The 18,197-nt window shown below is 38.2% G+C and overlaps 1 protein-coding gene across 1 annotated transcript in view; it reads right to left on the minus strand.

Annotated features, from left to right (window-relative positions):
• Nucleotides 1–3,964: 3,964 nt before the first annotated feature.
• The window catches only part of CDH2 (cadherin 2), a 122,538-nt gene continuing 108,305 nt past the window's right edge, over nucleotides 3,965–18,197 (minus strand). The window contains exons 15-16 of the mRNA XM_068932426.1: nucleotides 12,332–12,496; nucleotides 3,965–5,370 (exon numbers count right to left, since the gene is read on the minus strand). Coding sequence (XP_068788527.1) covers nucleotides 5,164–5,370; nucleotides 12,332–12,496 — 372 coding nt within the window. The 3' untranslated portion in view covers nucleotides 3,965–5,163. The remainder of the gene's footprint in view (nucleotides 5,371–12,331; nucleotides 12,497–18,197) is intronic.

Consider the following 18,197-nt stretch of genomic DNA (forward strand, 5'->3'; position numbering starts at 1 on the left):
GCTTCCCCTGATTACTCTTTCCAGAGAGCTCTGTGGGGTTGGCATCTTCATGTCACTGCAACATAGTATATGCTCTTCAGTGACAGCGAAATCAGAGCAGCATACAAATATTAAGTCAGATTATAAGCAGTTGCTATATCGCTGGCAATTGCTACATTTTTAGATGTTCTAGAAATGCACAGCAGTTGGAGGGGAGAGGAAGAATACTGCTTGGGATACTAAACTTTGAAAAGGAAGGCAAGTCTTCCTGGTTATTGCTATGTGGAGAGCACGTCCTCAAGTCCTCAGCAAGACAACAGAAGCAAAACAAAACTGAGACCATGATTCTGCAGGGCTGTATATTGAAGAATATGTGGAGTCTGATTTGAGATTTCGCACCTGGGGGAACTGAGAGGGAAAACTGGGAAAGCCTGGTAGTGAAATGTACCCCAGTAGGAAAGGCAGCACCATTACACTGGGAGTTCCTGAGAAAAGGCATCTTTAAGTTCTGCATTAAACTGAGCAAGCTGTTTGACCAAAACAGAAGGTGGTGGAGAGTGCCTTACATTGACTGATAAATGGTACCATCAAATGGTCACAAAGAAATGGGATGCCCTTTCCCTGCCCGTATGACGACAGGGACCTTGATTCTTCGCAGGAAGCACTTGGCCTATTTTCCTTAACCATTCTTCTCCTTTTCTGTTTCTCACCTGGGCTTTGACGGTAAAAGGAAAATTCCTCATTATTTGTTTTCTTTTCTGTGACATATATTAAGTAAAGGACAATTATCCTGTGCTTTAGAGCAACTCATAGGAAAGAACCTTGCCAACAGAACCATAGTATCAGAGACAGTAAAGAAAATGAAAAAAGAAAGGAAATCACACTAGTCTAGATCATTTATTGTTGAATGGCAAAAACAACATATATACCATTGTGGATTAGGTGTCAGAGCATTTAGTGACGTTGCTACATTTTATTTGAATAATTAATACTGACTCAGGCAACTGGGACGTTCAGAACACAGCAGTCGGGTACTTTGCTTTCGCGTTCCCAGTCCAGAAAGGTCAGTCTGCCAAAACCATGCTACTGCTGCTGGAAGAAAGGCTCCTTAGGAAGGTGGGAGTAGCTACCTGAGGTAAGAATTGCAGTGGCTTACCTTTGACATCTTGAATGACTGCAGACAGGTTTGAGAGACTCTTTCGGGAATTTGTGTCCAGCTGCCTATCAGAAGACATCTTCCCTTGTGTGTTAAGGTGAATAGCATCACAGGAGAGTAAATATAAATGTTTTTTAAGATCAGGCATTTGGTAGGTTCCAGAACCATTCCATACGAACAAAGAGAACTCCCAAGAAACAGGTTTCATGTGGCTCTCAGCATCTGAATGACTTTGCCACTTTAGCACTGAAAGAAAATAAGCAGCTGACTAAAATGTTTTTATTCGCAACTGAGAAGAATCTTCTGTCTGCAAACCAGTGCAATTCGGATGCGAAATTAAACACCCTCCTTTTAAAGTTTACATTAATTTATAAACATTTTATAAAGCAGAGTCAAGAAGTTTGCCCTATCAAACTGATTTACATGGGATTTTGTATTTAGCAAGACGCAGTGAGCTTTATAGCCTGACAGTGCCACACCACAGCCAGAGACTGCATCATCACCAATAAAATCAGCAGGTGAGTATTCAACTATTAGGGCAAATTCTCGGATGGAGCATGATAATAGTTTAGACTGTTACTGGGTGAGTAATAACATCTTTCACCAAAACTTGGAAGTCCCAGAGTAAACACAGGAAGGTAGATCCAGCCACATGTGAGGTCTTGTGTATCCATTTAAGAGGTTTAATCCCAATAGACACCCTCTTCCTTTTCACCTTTCCAGCCACTGAAGCTTATAGGGAGCTAGACTATGAGGGACTGTCACCGAAAGGAAATATGAACTGTGAAAAGCTTGTAAGGCCTTATTTCGTCCCAGTAACTTCCCTTGGATACAGTGTTTGTAAGGCAGAAATTATGCAAAGCAGTGCTAAATCCCATTTCCAAAACAGGCTGCCAGAATTTCCCAAGTCAAGGGTCTAGAAGCTGGCGATCCTCCTTTCAGTGCAGTCCTCTCAGGAGATTCAAGTATAGATAACGGGAACAAAATCTGGTTCCACATTTCTAGAATGGGAAAAGACCTGAAACTTGATGAAACAGGATCAGTTCAATGCATTCTTTTTAAAGCACTGAGATGCCCCAAAATGATTTACTCTTTCCTCTGTTCAACAGACATAACACCAGGTTTGACAACCATTGCTGAAATTGCAAAGTAGCTGCAGATAGAACTGTAAGATTGCCTGACCAAGACAGAAGATAAATGGATATATTAATACTCAAAATGCACGAGTATTACTCCTAAACCTGTCAAAAAGAGCTGTGTGTTCATAGAAAATGACATCTACTCCATTTTAAGAAAAAATGTGCTGCAGTAGAAACTGGAATTTTTTTCACAAATATTTCTCCCTCCTTATCTCTTAGCATTCGATGTCAATAAAAATAAATTCAGCTAATATTTCCCATTTGTTGGGTCCAAATAACAACAATAATAGAATTAGCATTGTTAAAATGTAGCTGTACATGAATTACAGAAGCCGGAAAATCAATGTGTTAAAAGTGATCTGTTGCTTACTTAATGTGCATTTACAGTTTAAATACCGCCTCTTAGAAAGCTTTCTTTACTTAACCATGCACAGCCACATCCTCATTTGTGTGCTCTGCTCTATATCTTTTTCCCCCACTGCTAATTAATAAGGAAATAACTTAAAAAGCTCAATGATAATTTTCACGTATTACAAAAATTTAGTCTGTTTCAACGACAAGCTACTGTTTACTAATATACAAGATAAATAACAGCCAGGTATGCAGACACTAGAGGGATATATCCTGATCTGAGAAGATTAGCTACATCTCAGAACTTTCACAGGCATTAGCAGGAACACAAAAAAGAAAGGAGACAGGCCCATGAAAAGCTTAGCGAAGAAGAGATACCTCATTTCATAATCTTAAGCCATAAGCTGTATAGAAAACTCCCCAGGCTTAGATTTCAGCATTCACCTCTGGTAGTCACATTATAATTACATAAATTATGATTTGAGTGCTGAGGAAACATTGAAATCGCTTCATGTTGAAGAACAACACCCACAGACTATGTCACTGCCTACCAACCCTTACTAGCCGCAGAAAGCAGCTACACTACTGCTGGGGCCTGGACCCTCTCCCACTGCTTCAATTCTCTCAACAGACTGTGTAAATGTGGTGTTTCTGCTGAGTTTGAGCTTCACACTGTTCACAATTAGGCCTTTAATGAGCGTAAATGCAGATGTTAAACCTAGGCAGATTGTTGCAAGTCAATGAAAGGAAGGAAGAATTGCTGTACTTGCTGCATTTGCTTTGTTTGCAAATCAATGTAACCGGTAAATGCATCTAGTAATGATTAATTGTCTAACAGAACTTTTACTATAAAGTTCTGTAATTGCAACTCACTCCTTGAAGGACATGATCTGACACACATTAAGTTAACACAAGGCTTGTCTTTAGTTCAGCATAAGGAAGTTCAGGCAGGAGACGACTGTGACAATCTAAGTTTTATTTATATGACCAGCACCATAATCATGCTATCATTAAACTGTCAATTTAGAAATGAGCCAAAGAATGATGCAAGCTTCGTTATATAGATAATGTACATTAAGCCAAAGAGCTAGCCACTTCCCTGGAACTGAAAGCTTTGAACTCCCAGAAACGTCAAAGATGACTTTGCTTTCACCTGGGAACTTGGCTTCCCCGTTTGTGGCAAACTCTCTTCTATACGCAGCTCATTTTCAGCTCAGTAGTACTGAATGATAGAAAAAGTGCACATACTTCTCCTTATATTCAAATGCACTTTGCGTAGTTTTTATTTACTGTAGTCAGGGCTGCTCAGGTAGAAAAAAATGCCAAACCAAGCACCAGATCCAAAATTAGCATTTTATTCAGAACGTTGGGGTCAGAGGTGTATCATTTATATTCTGGTACACAATACAGAGGCAAAGCTGTTCTCAGAAGTCTCTCCAGTTTGAAAGCTCCTTCCCCCTTCCCTCCCCACCCCCAAAACATACTGTATATTTACTCGTGCCACCAGTATTAGGCCAGCCCCCCCACCCCCCACCCCACCCCTTTCTCTTTTTGGTACAAATTATGTAAAACTTTTGTGCTAAGAACTTTTCTCCCTCCCCAAACAAAAAATAATAAAAATAAAAATAAAAAAAATATTGAGTACTCTAACTACAGTTCAACAATTGAATCAATGTCACTTGTTTGCAACCTGTTTTGTAAATACTTTATCCATAACGAAAGATATAAACATGCAAAAACCTGAATTCATAGTCCAAATAATACATACACATGTTCTGAAGTTTATGCACTTCTCCACAGACTATGCCAATAAAACATTATGTACACATACCATTTTTACAGTGAAGTGGGAAAAAAGTACTAGAAATTAAAAAAAAGTGTACATGGATTAAGACCAAAATGTGTCTAACATTCTAGCATATGAAAAAAAAATCAATTCTGCTACAAACTGGTGATATGAAAACTCCCTTTATTTGCAACCAGCTGCATAAGTTTTAGAATTTTAGTGAAAAAAAATCCCAACATCTAAAACTAGAAGTAATGTACATTGTTCAACCTCATGGTCTTCTCTCCCAGATAATAAAACTGTTCCATGACGGTTTTTTCATTTTAATCTCCTTATTTTAATAAAAGCAATGCGATGTAACAAAAGCATGTTGAAGCATATTGTGATTTGCCTTACTCCTCCCCACCCCAACATATTTTGTCTCTTTAATGCATCGTTTCATAAATCAGTACCATTAAAGCCTTAAACATAAAACTAATTCTGATCTGAAAAAGGTACAAAAAGGCACATAAAATCCCAGTGCTTCTGTACTGTAAAATTCAAGTGTAACTGAGCTCAATATATTTTTTTTTCCAAACAGCATTGGATCACTGATATTCCACGGAGCCCAAATTGGTTTGCAGCCTATGCCAAAGCCTTCAGCAAGCACTTGTGCTAGTAGACTACAAAGTTAAAGCCTAGCTTCTGTATGCTTTTGGGGAATATCAGTTGAAATGTTTGTACTTGTCCAAAAACAAAGTTCACTTTGAAGTTCAGTCATCACCTCCACCGTACATATCAGCAAGTTTCTTGAAACGTGGGCCCCAGTCATTTAGGTAGTCATAGTCTTGCTCACCACCACTACTTGAGGAGTTAAGAGAGCTCAAAGATCCAGCAGTGGAGCCACTTCCTTCATAGTCAAAGACTAACAGGGAGTCATACGGCGGGGCTGTGGGGTCGTTGTCAGCTGCCTTAAGTCCCTGAAATAAGGAGAGGGAGAAAAAAAAATGAAGTTTTGTATCGGAGAGAGAGGCAAGATGTAACTGGAGTATCTCAGGGCAATCATGTATCAATCACGACCTGAGGAAACTAAGCTCTTGCCCTTCTGCAATTTACTTCAGTTTCAACTAAGACAGCAGGGATTCGTGTTTCTGTAACTCCAGCAATAGCGTATTTCAATCTCTTTGAGAATGGCCAGGTTTCCAGCATTAGTGTGCTCAACATTATGAACATAACTATACATGCAGCTCTAACACAACCTTAAGAGAACATCACTGCATTGGGAACTATGCTAATAAATAACTATATATACAGTTTGAGTTACACAGCTCACAACCTGAGCCATGGGCAATACGGGACTGGTTAAACAGATGGGGAATTCACTGACATTGCTGAACTGCATTCCATCTGTATGTGCCAAAAGCCGTATTTAGCCAGTCCTATAAAATTCATCTAACTCTGTAGGCTGCCTGAGAAAAAGATATAATTTGTTACCCTAAGCCTTATGTGCTTTGTCTTAACCACACACAAGATTCCACCTGCTCTTCCAAAAACAGACACATACAAAAAAAAAGACATTAAAGCTAAATACATACTGATTATAACTGTTTTTGTTTCCTTGTTTCAAAGCATTTAAGTTATCAACACACCAATACCAGGTCTTCAGTAATTTTAAATTTCTACTCTCTACAGCTGAGTAACCCAAACTAAAACCAAAACAAACTGAGCAAGGAGAAAGTTAGGAAAGAATTGCAATTTTTCAAGACGAAAGTCTCTTCTGTGTTTTCTCATATTGGTCCAAGCCTAGAGAGAAGTTTAATTGTAGGATACGAGAAGACTGCTCTGTGGCCAGCTATGCTTATCCTGGGAAGAGTTACAAGTTGAATACAAAAGGCTGAAGCCTTAAGTTAAAAGTAAAGCAAGCCCTCTTGTGTTCTGGATTTTTCAACCTTGCAGTTTCTTCTACGAGATCAGCAATGCTTTTCCAAAATCTGTCTTTGAATGTTCAATGCTGGCAGCCACTGACCAGGGATAATATATCTGCCAAAATTCTTTAAGGTTTAGTAAAGGATTTGAATTGCTTACTTTTAGATTAATTTTAACTGGTGCTACATGCGCTGTTTTTTTAAAAAGTATTATTATATTTATTATTATATTTATTTATTTAAAAACAGCTTTCATATATTCCTGATAACCCGAAGGACTGAGTCTGCCTCCCTGGAAATATTTAAAGGCCCTTTCCCTCCCCCTTTTTAAATAAAGGTTTGTTTTACTCTCAAACATATACTGTCAAGCATAAATGTGATGCAACTGAAAAGGACATTCATTTTTTTTTTCCTTCTAGAAACACAAATATAGCAAAATGCATTAATTACAGCATATGTCACGTAAATAGTAGAAGAGAAGCTCGATTCTTTATCATTTATCTAAAATCATTTATAAATGTGCAGAATGAATCTAAAATAACTTTGCAACTCAGTGGAGGGAAGGCCCAACAAATTAATGACTTGAAATTAAGAACGCATTTTAGACTTAAAATGATTGCTACAACAACATCAAGCAGATTAGTAATAGCCTGCATTAGAAGCATAATTTCTCAATTATCTGATCAGAATAATTGGTGATACTTGTTATCTTCCTCTTTGGAGTTTTCCATCCTGACAGCCACTACAAGGAAAAACGGCTCAAGGTTCTTAGAAGGAACAGCACTACCTCGTCCAGCCTCAAAGCGTCAAACAGTCCCTAGGCTTCCTGCCCGTTTCTGCTGCTGAAGCAGAAATGCAACTCTGCTACTCAGGTAGCAACTGGCCTTACGATATTTACTTCTTCTCTTTCAGTCCGACCCCTGCAGCCTGCTTGGGGCAACAGACTCCCGTGCTTTGCAATGCAGGTGACAGGCAAGGAGAATAAACGTGGCTTGAGCATTAGGAGTGCTAAGGTATGAATCCCTGGTACTAGCGCATAAACATCATTTACAAAGATGGCTTGGAGAAGAAATGCTATTTCCCTGCACTTCTTACAGTAGATCTGCCCTAGGAACTGCCAGCCAACCATGGGATACTAATTTATTAAAAATTAGTGAGCAGAACATTTTCCTACATCACTGTAGAAATTCTGATATGTATCAGTCACTTTGTCATGAAGGTAGGCAGCCTCTTTCTATTTTTTTTCCCAAGGGGGAAGTTGGATTTTTGTAATTTGGTGCTGGCAGCATGGTCACACTGGAAAATAAAACTGGTTTTGTGTTGCTGAGTTTATAAAATAGCACCTCACTGACAAATTGATTATTTCGAAGATTGTGCTTAGTGCATAACCCATTTCCTTCACAAAGGAGAGCTACGGGTCCATGTTACGGAGGTACTGACTCAACTCCATATTGACATTTGCACCTAAGTTATTGGTTAAAAATTCCTCAGATTCATAGGATAATGACTCAACTTAGTGTCCAATTCTAACATTAATCCTTCAAAAGACAACCAAGTTTTCTGCCACATTTATTTGGCAAGCTACAATCTAAGGTATGACAAAGAAAATATTAGAAATTTTTTACTTCTTGCTGCTAAACACATTCTCAAAACCTAGTCAGTGCAAAGCTCTGCTCCCTTGTTTGGTTCTACAGCACGTCTAAAGGTGGAGCTGCTCCATGTTGGCTCTGGGAGGGAAACTGGCTGTGAGGCCCCCTTGGGTTTCAGTGTTGCCACTTTTCAGCTTAGCGTGCCACTCCTTTCGGTGGGTGGCACCACAACCTGCTGCGCTGGCACAACTGAAAAGGCAATAAATGGCTGCCCAAAATGGCTTATTCTGATTTTGCTTAAAGGTGAGCCTGGACCCAGGACGGACTGGGTAACAATCTCGTTTTTTTTCCCCTCTTCCTCTTCCACATACGTCCCAGTTCCTTTCACTAATGAGGAGGGAAAGGAGACACCACAGGACCTTGATTGAGGAATGATGATTAATTATACTTGTTCAGTATGTGTAATGTTCTCAATGTATTTGTTTCAAATCAAGGAAAAGACAAAGAAAATCAAGGAGAGCTAAACCCACAAAATCCTGAACTAACCTGAAACATTACAGAATCAATGATCTAATACTTTTATTTTCATTAATCCTACTACTTAATCAAATTCAATAGACTCCTCTTGATGAGAAGGAGGAACAGAGCTCTGCAGGGAAATACAAAAGATTGTATCAATCTAAAAATTGTTTTTTATTTGACAAGAGAAAATAGAAAACATTAAGGGACCCTATTCCGCTTAGAGGTGCATTGTATTAAGAAAGAATTGAGGGTCCTCAATGTCCTCATGGGATGAGACCTTTAGTTTAATTTAAATTTCATTTACCTCAGGCTGTGTCCTCTATTGATTAGAAATATAGTCTTAGCCACAAGCTCTCAACCGCAATATAATTTGTTTAACATTTCTAGGGACAGCATAGGCAGTTCCTGAAAACTGGCTTAACGAAGGTGCTTCAAACAGGCCTAATTTATACTATCCTGCAAATCCTGACTATTCTAAGCGTTAATTATGCTCTATACTCTGTAGGTTATGTTTTAAAAAACTCAAAATTGAAAACAATGTCTACAGAGGATTCTTAATAACACATGACTTACTTCACTGACTTGTTTGTACACTGGACTGGAAGAAATTGAGTTTTTTCCCTCACCCTTAAAATTAGAGATTCATCTATCCATTGAAAAAGACAAAACAAGAAAGTCCCTGAGGTCATTTTGCCTGCAAAACATATTCTGATTATAAGGCACTACTGGAACTTTCTTATTTCGGAAGGTTCATAGCTCTGTATGTGTTATCTTAACTTTATAAATGTTACAAAAATAGTTGAAGGCTTTATCATACTTGTAACTTGTTTTTCAACTGACAAGTCATTAGAACAGTACAAAATGCTCATATTTATGTAACGCCTCATTGAGTTAGGTAGATTTAATACAGCTGATGACAACTAGAAACTAATATACCACAAGAAACAACTTACTGCCAAAGGGAAGGTAAAAATGACCCACTAGGTCTCCTTCATTTTTGTTTCTATGGCTCTGTAACAAAAGTGAGAGGAAAAAAATACCCTATACTTTTTCAGATGATGGTAGCTAAACTCTCCAAAATTTGAAATAGATGACTTTTTTTTTTTTTTTTAAATCAAAAGTTGGGGTAATTCAGAGGCCAGTCTGCACAATCCTGGTGCATGTCTGAGGTGCTGGTGAGCATTTCACAGACTAAATTAATTCCCACACATGGGCCGGCATCCCAAAAGACCAGACTGATCAGGATCACTGGAAACAAGGCCAAACACTCCAAAAGATCAGACTGATTTCTGGAAATAGTGTTGCATCTTTTCAAACTGATGGGGTAAATACACAAATTTTGCTACCCAGACAATGACTCCAAGGGTAGTTAGTTTGAAAAGATATTGAACTTTGAAGTAAAGTAGGAAATATTAACTTTGCTCTTTCTTATCTCACTATCTTGTGTCCACAGCTCAACATATCATTTATATGAATTGTCCTAAGAAACATCTGGTACTTTGCCAAGGTTTTACCAGAGGGTTTTTTTTTTCCATTTACTCCAAGTAAAACTGAGTGGAATTTACCAATTTGGGTGTACTATTTCCAGGACTGCTTACAATGAACTTTAGGTGGAATACACCGAAAGGAGTTTGAAAAACTGTATAACCTGATTGTTTATACTATAGACACAGATCATTTGGAAACTTAATTATAATAATACGTACTACAGGGTCGGATTGCTTTTTGTTTCCAATAATTCCTTTCAGAATCACATTTGCCATGAAAAAAGGTAAAATAAAACACAAATTAAGATAAACTGGTTTGGGGAAACAAAATCTCCAATTTGCTCAGGCTTCTGGCAGAACAGACAGAGCATGAACAATCCTTGGCCCCTTTTGACTGCTGGAAAGAAGGCTAGGTGAAATGCCGCACATTATAATGACATGTTGCTGTGGAATCCTAAAAAAGCAATGCCTTATAAGGAAAAAAAAATAAAGAAGTTAAATTATAATGCTTGAAACATGGTTATCTACCTCACATAGTTTCTTTCAATCAGAGGATATAATTAGTTCTGGGTTAACTTGCAGAACAAGAAAATTGCCATGTTTTCTGTTATTTCACGTATGTATTTCCAAGGTTAATCTTATTTTAGTTATTGGCATTATTTACATCATTTTACTGTGTAACGGTACCTGCAGGGAGGTTTGGTGGAGGGCAAGGTTAAGCATAAAGCAAGGTATTGATATAATATAACAGAGAAAGAAAATGACTCCCGGGTTCTCTGTACTGGGATATAAACATATTGGGTTAAATCAAGACAGCACCTACTGTTTCTACAGCTCAGTCTGTACACACTGATGTACTCTCCAGGAGTATACAACATATCAAAATAGCATTGCAAGAACAGCTCGCTGAGCAATTTATACATTATAGGAGGCTGGACAACTCTAGCCCCGTTCTGGCTATCCGGGTGAATTACACTCATTCCTTGACGTGGCTGTGTAGAGAGCATGTTATAATCCTGCTGTGAGGAAGAGAGAAATCAAAGTAGTGAGGAACAACTGAAGGGGTATGCGATACTTCCCCACTGCTTGCCAGATAGGGAGTGTCTGGTAACACCTATGCGAGAACAGGATGGAAACTCAGGGACTGTCCAGAAGACGATGAGGACAGAGCACAAATTCTTATGTATGTACTGTCTTGGCGAACAAATTGAGCTTTTTATTCTCCCGTGGCTCCACTATTTTCCAGAAGCAGATTAAGTCTTTCTGAAATGTTATTTGGAAATGTAAGGCATGTAAAAATCCTCTTTGTCAAGATATTTCTTTCTAATCCACCTCTTTCCCAAACCTGCAAACTCTTAAAATACATCGTCTAATGGAAACATTACATATGCTTTCTGTTAGTCATCTCCCTGTAGTTTCTTTAAAATTGCATCATTGTATTTTACTCCTTATTAGGAGTAAAATCAATTTTCTGTAGCTTGCTAACACAAGAGAGACTTAAGTATATTAGCCTGATTTTTCTTTAAGGCAGACAAGAAAAAACAAATATTCACAAAGACAGTTCTACAGTACTTGCCCAGCTCCAGCTGCCAAAGAAGATATGAGAAAATTAGCAAATATAATTAACTACGACTATCCATCTACAGAACATAGTTCACTTCTAGGTTGCAAATTATTATTATTTGTTTTCCTATAAACAGCAAGCACAACAAACACACTGAACTGTGGTATCTTAAATTCCACAAATCCAATGACTTAAGACTCACTCGTGATAGAAATAATGAAACAAATATTTGTAGAGGAGTATTTCTTTCAGAACTGTAAGTTATCTGGTATAATCTGAATCTTACATTTATCTTTATTAGTTTGGAAGAATGAAGGTAATGCAAAGACTTCTAAAGCTCTTTGACAAAACCAGTATTAAAAGCACTTACATAACATTTAATTTAGCTGCCCTCCCTGCTCGCTAATCGTATTTGATGGAATTCTTTTGGTCTTATTGAAGGCACTGAATTTCCACTATTATCTGGATTCAAAGGGTAATGTATGAGGAAAATGAAGATGAACTTCTCCCATTATTAAATTACTCTGAATTAATAAATGAATTTAGGCTAAACTATAATTTTGTTAGTCTATTTATTACTTGAAACCCATGGAATAATCCTGCTCGGAGATACTGTGGTTATGGCTGATAACACATTATGAATGTAATTAATACAAATGTACTGAAGTTAATTGATATATCTTCCCTTTCTCTTTGAATGAGTTAATTAAAATTGTCTGCACTTTAAAAGAACATATTTACTAAGTTTTAAAAAGTTATTATGTTCAAACATAACAGCCATTCATACAGAGTACAATTAACAACAAATAAAAGCTTATCACATCTTACAAGGAAATTCTTTTTCTCTCTTTTACCTCATTAATAAAGTCCCCAATGTCCCCAGGATGAGGAGCAGCTGATCTGACTGGATACTGAGGTTCTGCGTGGATTGGCCTTTCATCAAGTCGCCTGATTCCAACAGGTTTGATGGCATCTGGTTCTACAGTGTCAGGCTGCTGGAGCTGGCTCAAGTCATAATCCTGCAACATATGAAACAAAGACAGTTATGTAAGGAAAATTTTAAACAATATTTTTTAAGGGAAACATGAGGAGGAAAAGGAGGAGACACAGAAGGCATCATTTGATCAGAAGTCCTATTTTGAGAATTGTTAACACTTGTTGGGAACGAAGGCTAAAAGATTATTACTTACATACCAACAGGATGTTATTTGATTTATACTCCCCAGGTCTACCTTTTTGATTCTATTCCATCAGATTTGCATAGCTTCTCATCAATTTTCCATTGAGAAGGAAGGATCTGAGTAGCACTATTAAAAGACTAAACACTGCCTAGTAATGATTTACTGCATAGAGTGAAGATGCCAAATCCAACTTTTATTTTTCTAAGCAAATAAATGCCAGACACACTCATTCTGAGCAATAAGCAAGTGCACTGCTCTGCAGTGTTTTATAATACCTTCAAAGAATGAGTTTAGGACTCCTTGCTGATTTCATGTGGCTTCCATAATATGGAAGCCAAAAAGGGAAAAAAGTCATGAGAAGTATCAAGCTTCTCAGATTTGGCCTTAATTCTAAGCACTTTTTAAAGATTATTTGTGCATCTGTTTATTAAGTACTTGACGCCACCGTTTCAAACTCTGGCAGACTGATGAAGCTAACATAGTGCTATGAATTCCAATAAGCAATATGTACGTATATAATTTTTTTAACTAGATGAATGTTTATGCATTTAAGGTAGATATGTCTAGATACTATTTGCGCAGTGTGAGGCATTTCAGCATTGTCATTCATCTCACTGTTGCGATGTCTACAAGGTAGTCATGCTGTAGGATCCCTTTGTGCTATGCATTGGTAAAAACATGGAACAAAATGAACATGCTTAAAAGCTTAAACTAAAGCGAATTCATGAGCTACCAGTAAGCTGGGACTTGTGCCTTCTCTATTATATGCCTGATATCCTGCCCCACAAGGAATCCAAGCAGTTGAGGACCATCCTAAATAAGCTCTTGAACTTGTGGGCATCCTCCCATACCACACAAGCACAGGATAGTGGGAGATTAGGGAGGCTGTACAGTAGATTAACTTTGTCAAAACAGCCTCCTTGCTGGGAATAACCCCAGAAGGATTGTATTTTCTTTCCAGGAATAAAAATACAACACATTCATCTTCTGATAAACACCAAGCTATGTATTGCTACCCTTTCCATTCCACATTATCATGCTTTACATTTGTGGGCCCACATGCACTTCAGGGAAGGGTATGCAAGGAGTTAAACTGTGTGAATTATGCTTTGGGAAAAAAAAATCCCTTATTATCAGTCTCTACTTTTCAACAGTCTTGTTTTGGTAAAATTCTTATTTATAATCTTAACATGCTGGAAGCTGTCTGTACAGAGAATTACATTTTCAGTGGTTCCTAAATAGTTCCCAAGGAAGGAACACAAGTATTTAATCTCTGCTGTCATTTCACGGGATATAGGTCATTTTGAGAATATTACTTAGTGTGTCCCCCAAAAAGACTAATGAAAAGTCTCATACTTTCCAACAAGAGGAAAGGTCTGCCGACAGAGAGGGTATGTTGCTGGGAGAATTTTAACTGATCATCAAATGCATTACACCTTCTAATTTGTTACTCAAGTCCTCTGCTGACTGTACGCAAACACGTAGTCCAAAAAGGTAGAACAGCTCTGCTGAGCTCTGAGAATGCAGTCTCTTATGTTTTAATTAGATTGCAAGTTCCTTGGGGCAGAGCTGAAACTCCTGCCCTTCAGTTCTTAATGCACCAAACAGAATACGAAGAGATCTCCATGAAGCTGCACAAACGGGAGAAAAGTAAACGGGAGAAAGTGCTTTTTATCCATTCCCTTTTTATTACGTAAAATAAAAACCACGCTATCAGAACAGAGAATCCTATCAAATAGAAGAGAATGTACTTTGTAGAACTGATAAATATGTAACATAAAAGTGCTTTTCATAAAACTGTGATCTAAGCTAAAAGATAACACCAGCAAGGAGAAATGAAAAATACTCCCCCCTAACGTTTTTTAATATATTAAGCATTTTTATATGGAGGAATTAAAACAGGTATGGTTAAATACAAATATTAAAACCACAAGAGCTTATCTGGTCATTTCATTTTTATAATGATAAATGTTTTTTTCCACCCACTCAGCCAGCTCTTTTTTTGATTAGCAGTCACACAGAAGCGTAACATTAAACAAGTCAGTCACACTTAAGGCCCTCCTCTTGTGTGTTTGCATTGTTCCAAAACATCTCTAGGCTCTATAGCTACAAACACAGTTGCCTTCTGCAAGGCAACACTGCTGCAGGACGCGTCCTTACGTGGACTCCCACTTTTGTTTTCTTCTCTAGGGTAATTTATGACACTGCCTTCTATCAGAGGAAATTTATTTTACAGGTCTATTCATGTCTGGACAGGAAGAGAAAGAGAAGATCCATTGTGCTTATTACCAGAGACTCCCAGTTCTCTTGTATCTTTAAAATCAATACCAACTGTACACCAGCCAGGTATGGCAAGCCATCCATCTTCTCCCCAAACTAACTTAATGCCATACAAACACAGTAGCACACGAAGTCCCCAGCTGTTTCAACTCTGAAGTCAACTCTACTCAATTATTACAAAGTAAAAGAATGAAAAATGTTTTAAAGAGCCAGAGCTTAAGCTGTTTAGGACTGCTGAAATTCCAGCTCTTTGCTTAATGTTGTTTTCACAACTAGACAAATAGAAAAACGTTTCCTGCGTTATCTAAAGCTCCTGAACATAACTTAAAGTTCACTCTCTAGCAGAGTTTGTTAACATAGTTAGCTGTAGAAATGACAACTTAATGGAAAACTGTGGCACATCAGAGAGAGAACAAAACATGCTGGAGTAAGTTGGGGCAGCCAGTCTGGAGTAAAAATAACGACCCAGAACGTCCTCCTTAATTCCCGGAGCACAAGGCAACAATGCTTTGTCTGAGCTCCTTTCTTCCTCAGTATTATTTGTTCATCATTTAAATCTGCTGAGGAGCTAATGAGGAAAAGGCTGGGTCCTACTTTGGGGACATACTTGAGCAAAGACTGAAAGCCTCCAACTTGTATGGCTGCCAACTTTATCAGAGACATTTATTTCATTCTTTCTGCTATTTAGCCCTAACTCCAATAAATCCTTTTTCTCTCCATTATTCAGTTTGGGTTTGAGCAAGTTTGGTCTAGGGGTTCGAGGTTTCTCCCCCTCAGCTGTCTTCCTGTCCCCCATCTAAGCTTATCCAGAAGAACCTAATATTGGTTCTTCTACTGAAGACAGTTAAAACATGTATTAGTTTGTTCCCTTTCTGACAGCTCTGCATCTGGGTTGTACTCATCTTAGCAAATTCGGGCCTTTAGAAATCAGACATTTAGACTACTCTGTCTAAGTCTATACAGTCAACAGGGAGACAGATGCCTCCCTTTCTAGCATATGGGTTTAAGCAAAGCAAGCTGAATGACCCCTTGTTTATAAGGGTTGCTGATATAATTGTCTGAGACTAGACAGCTACCTTTTCGATATCTGGTGGTAAATGAGATGAAATCTGCCTTAACGTATAGTATAACTCTCCTTATAACTCTTCTGATGTAACCACCTGCACTTCTGTCTCTTTGATCAGCATCTTTGGCACCACTGTTTACTGTTGCTGAAAAAAACCTATATTGAAGCACAAAAACTCCTGGGTTTGATTTGTTTTTGTCTAAGAAAGCAAATAAAGTCAGGATATTTTATCAGAAGTTGCATCTTGTGAAATTGGACAATCTTAAAGACAAGAGAAAAAAAAAAAGGGAAAAAAAGCATGCTGATCTCAAACAATGACCTTAATAGCTATTCAACTAGTGCTAGACAGCTTTAATCAAAAACTGACAACATTACTAGCTCTTGCCTCACATTCCTGAAATGAGATCCAACTGAGACAGTACTAAATGTTAATCAGCTAGCCAAGCCCTAGAAATGAACCACCTTACCGGGTAAGTAAGCAAAAGGATTCAAAACTCAAAAAAATTATTTCTTTATGAATCTCTATATAGTAGCTGGAAGCACAGGCCAAGTATCTCAACTTGGATAGAAAGAATGACCAGAATACAACATAATCTTTTATATACCCCACTAATCATTAATTCACAGTGCAAAAAGATAATGCCTTCAGAATCTCTTCCCTTAAAGAACTGCCTCTACTGAGAGAAAGACATCTCTCCATTTCACAGCCAGTGGGTTGTGATCAGTGGCATGAAGTCCAGCTGGAGGTCAGTCACTACTAGAGTACCCCGGGGCCAAAACTGGAGACAATACTGTTTAATAACCTGGTGATGGGAGACAGTACATCCTCAGCAAGTTTGCAGAGGGTCCAAAACTGAGAGGAGTGGCTGACACACCAGATGGATGTGCCATCATTCAGAGGGACCTCAACAGTCTGGAGAAATGGGAAGGGAGGAACCTCATCAAGTTCAACAAAGGAAAGTGCAAAGTCCTGTACCTGGGGAGGAATGACCCCATGCACCAGTACACGCTGGGGGCTGGTTGGTTGGGAAGCAGCTTCGCAGAAAGGGACCTGGGGGTTCTGTTTCACAACAAGTTGAACATGAGCCAGCAATGTGCCCCTGCAGCAAAGGCGGCCAACAGTGTCCCAGGCTGCATTAGGAAGACTGTTGCCAACAGGTCGAGGGACTAGTACATGTAACATGACTGACACATTCATTAATGATTTATGAATCTGATTTCTCTGTTATCTCAAAGCTATCAGTGCATTTTCTGGCCATTCATTAGACTATGTTAGACACTTTTAGGGATGACTCGTTTTTCATCCTTATATAGAACTATGCAGGAATACAGACCCGGACATATGACTGATATAACAATATCACTATACCTGTTTCTCATTTTCAAGGCATTTGGCCTTTGTGAAGATACATGAACGGTCAGATCTATTCCAACGGAAGAAATAATCAGTTTAATTGTTACTGGATCACTTAATTGGACTGAGAGATCTCTAACTGGCATTCACTAGACAAATATAGCTGCAGTGATCTAAATGCTTTATGTGCGTGCAATTTTGCGTGCAATTTTACAAGACGGTATGTTAGCATAACCCAATTTCATTATGGAGTTAAGAGGATACACCAGACTGTGACTTGAAGCACCTATGGAGAAAACACATGTTCGGCTTTGCCCTTGTGTTACAAAGAGAATTACTGTCTACTCTAATAGAGAAATCTGGTGGAGAATCAAGGAAGGAAATATTTCAAACATATACAGCGGAATCTGCCAGAGACCATCTGTCAAGGTCCTTTAAAAACAAAAAGAAAAGGAAGTGAAAACCATTCCTGCTACATCTTATCCTTCCATCCCCCAAATCACCAAACCTTAACCTAAAAAAACTGTAAGAAATGTGCAGATAAAATATTGCCCCAGTTCTGCAAAATGGTGCAAAACCTCTAAATCTGACATCTGCTGAAATAATGGGACTCCAAAAAAAGCCAAGCACAGAAGACTGACTAGATGTAGGCTGCAGGTGGGAGGCTAGTTAAAATGCTTGTGCTAGCAGCTGCTCTTTACTTGCTGTTCACTTTTCTGTTACTTTCTGCCATATTGCTTTTCTCGTTTGTTTTTATTATAGATACATCTGGAGCTCTACAAGTTAATCATTTTTAAGATAACCAAGAAGTCGGCTTATCTTTTTTATTAATAAAAAAG

This window comes from Struthio camelus, chromosome 2 (genome assembly GCF_040807025.1).
Source record: "Struthio camelus isolate bStrCam1 chromosome 2, bStrCam1.hap1, whole genome shotgun sequence".
Classification (NCBI taxonomy): Eukaryota; Metazoa; Chordata; class Aves; order Struthioniformes; family Struthionidae; genus Struthio; species Struthio camelus.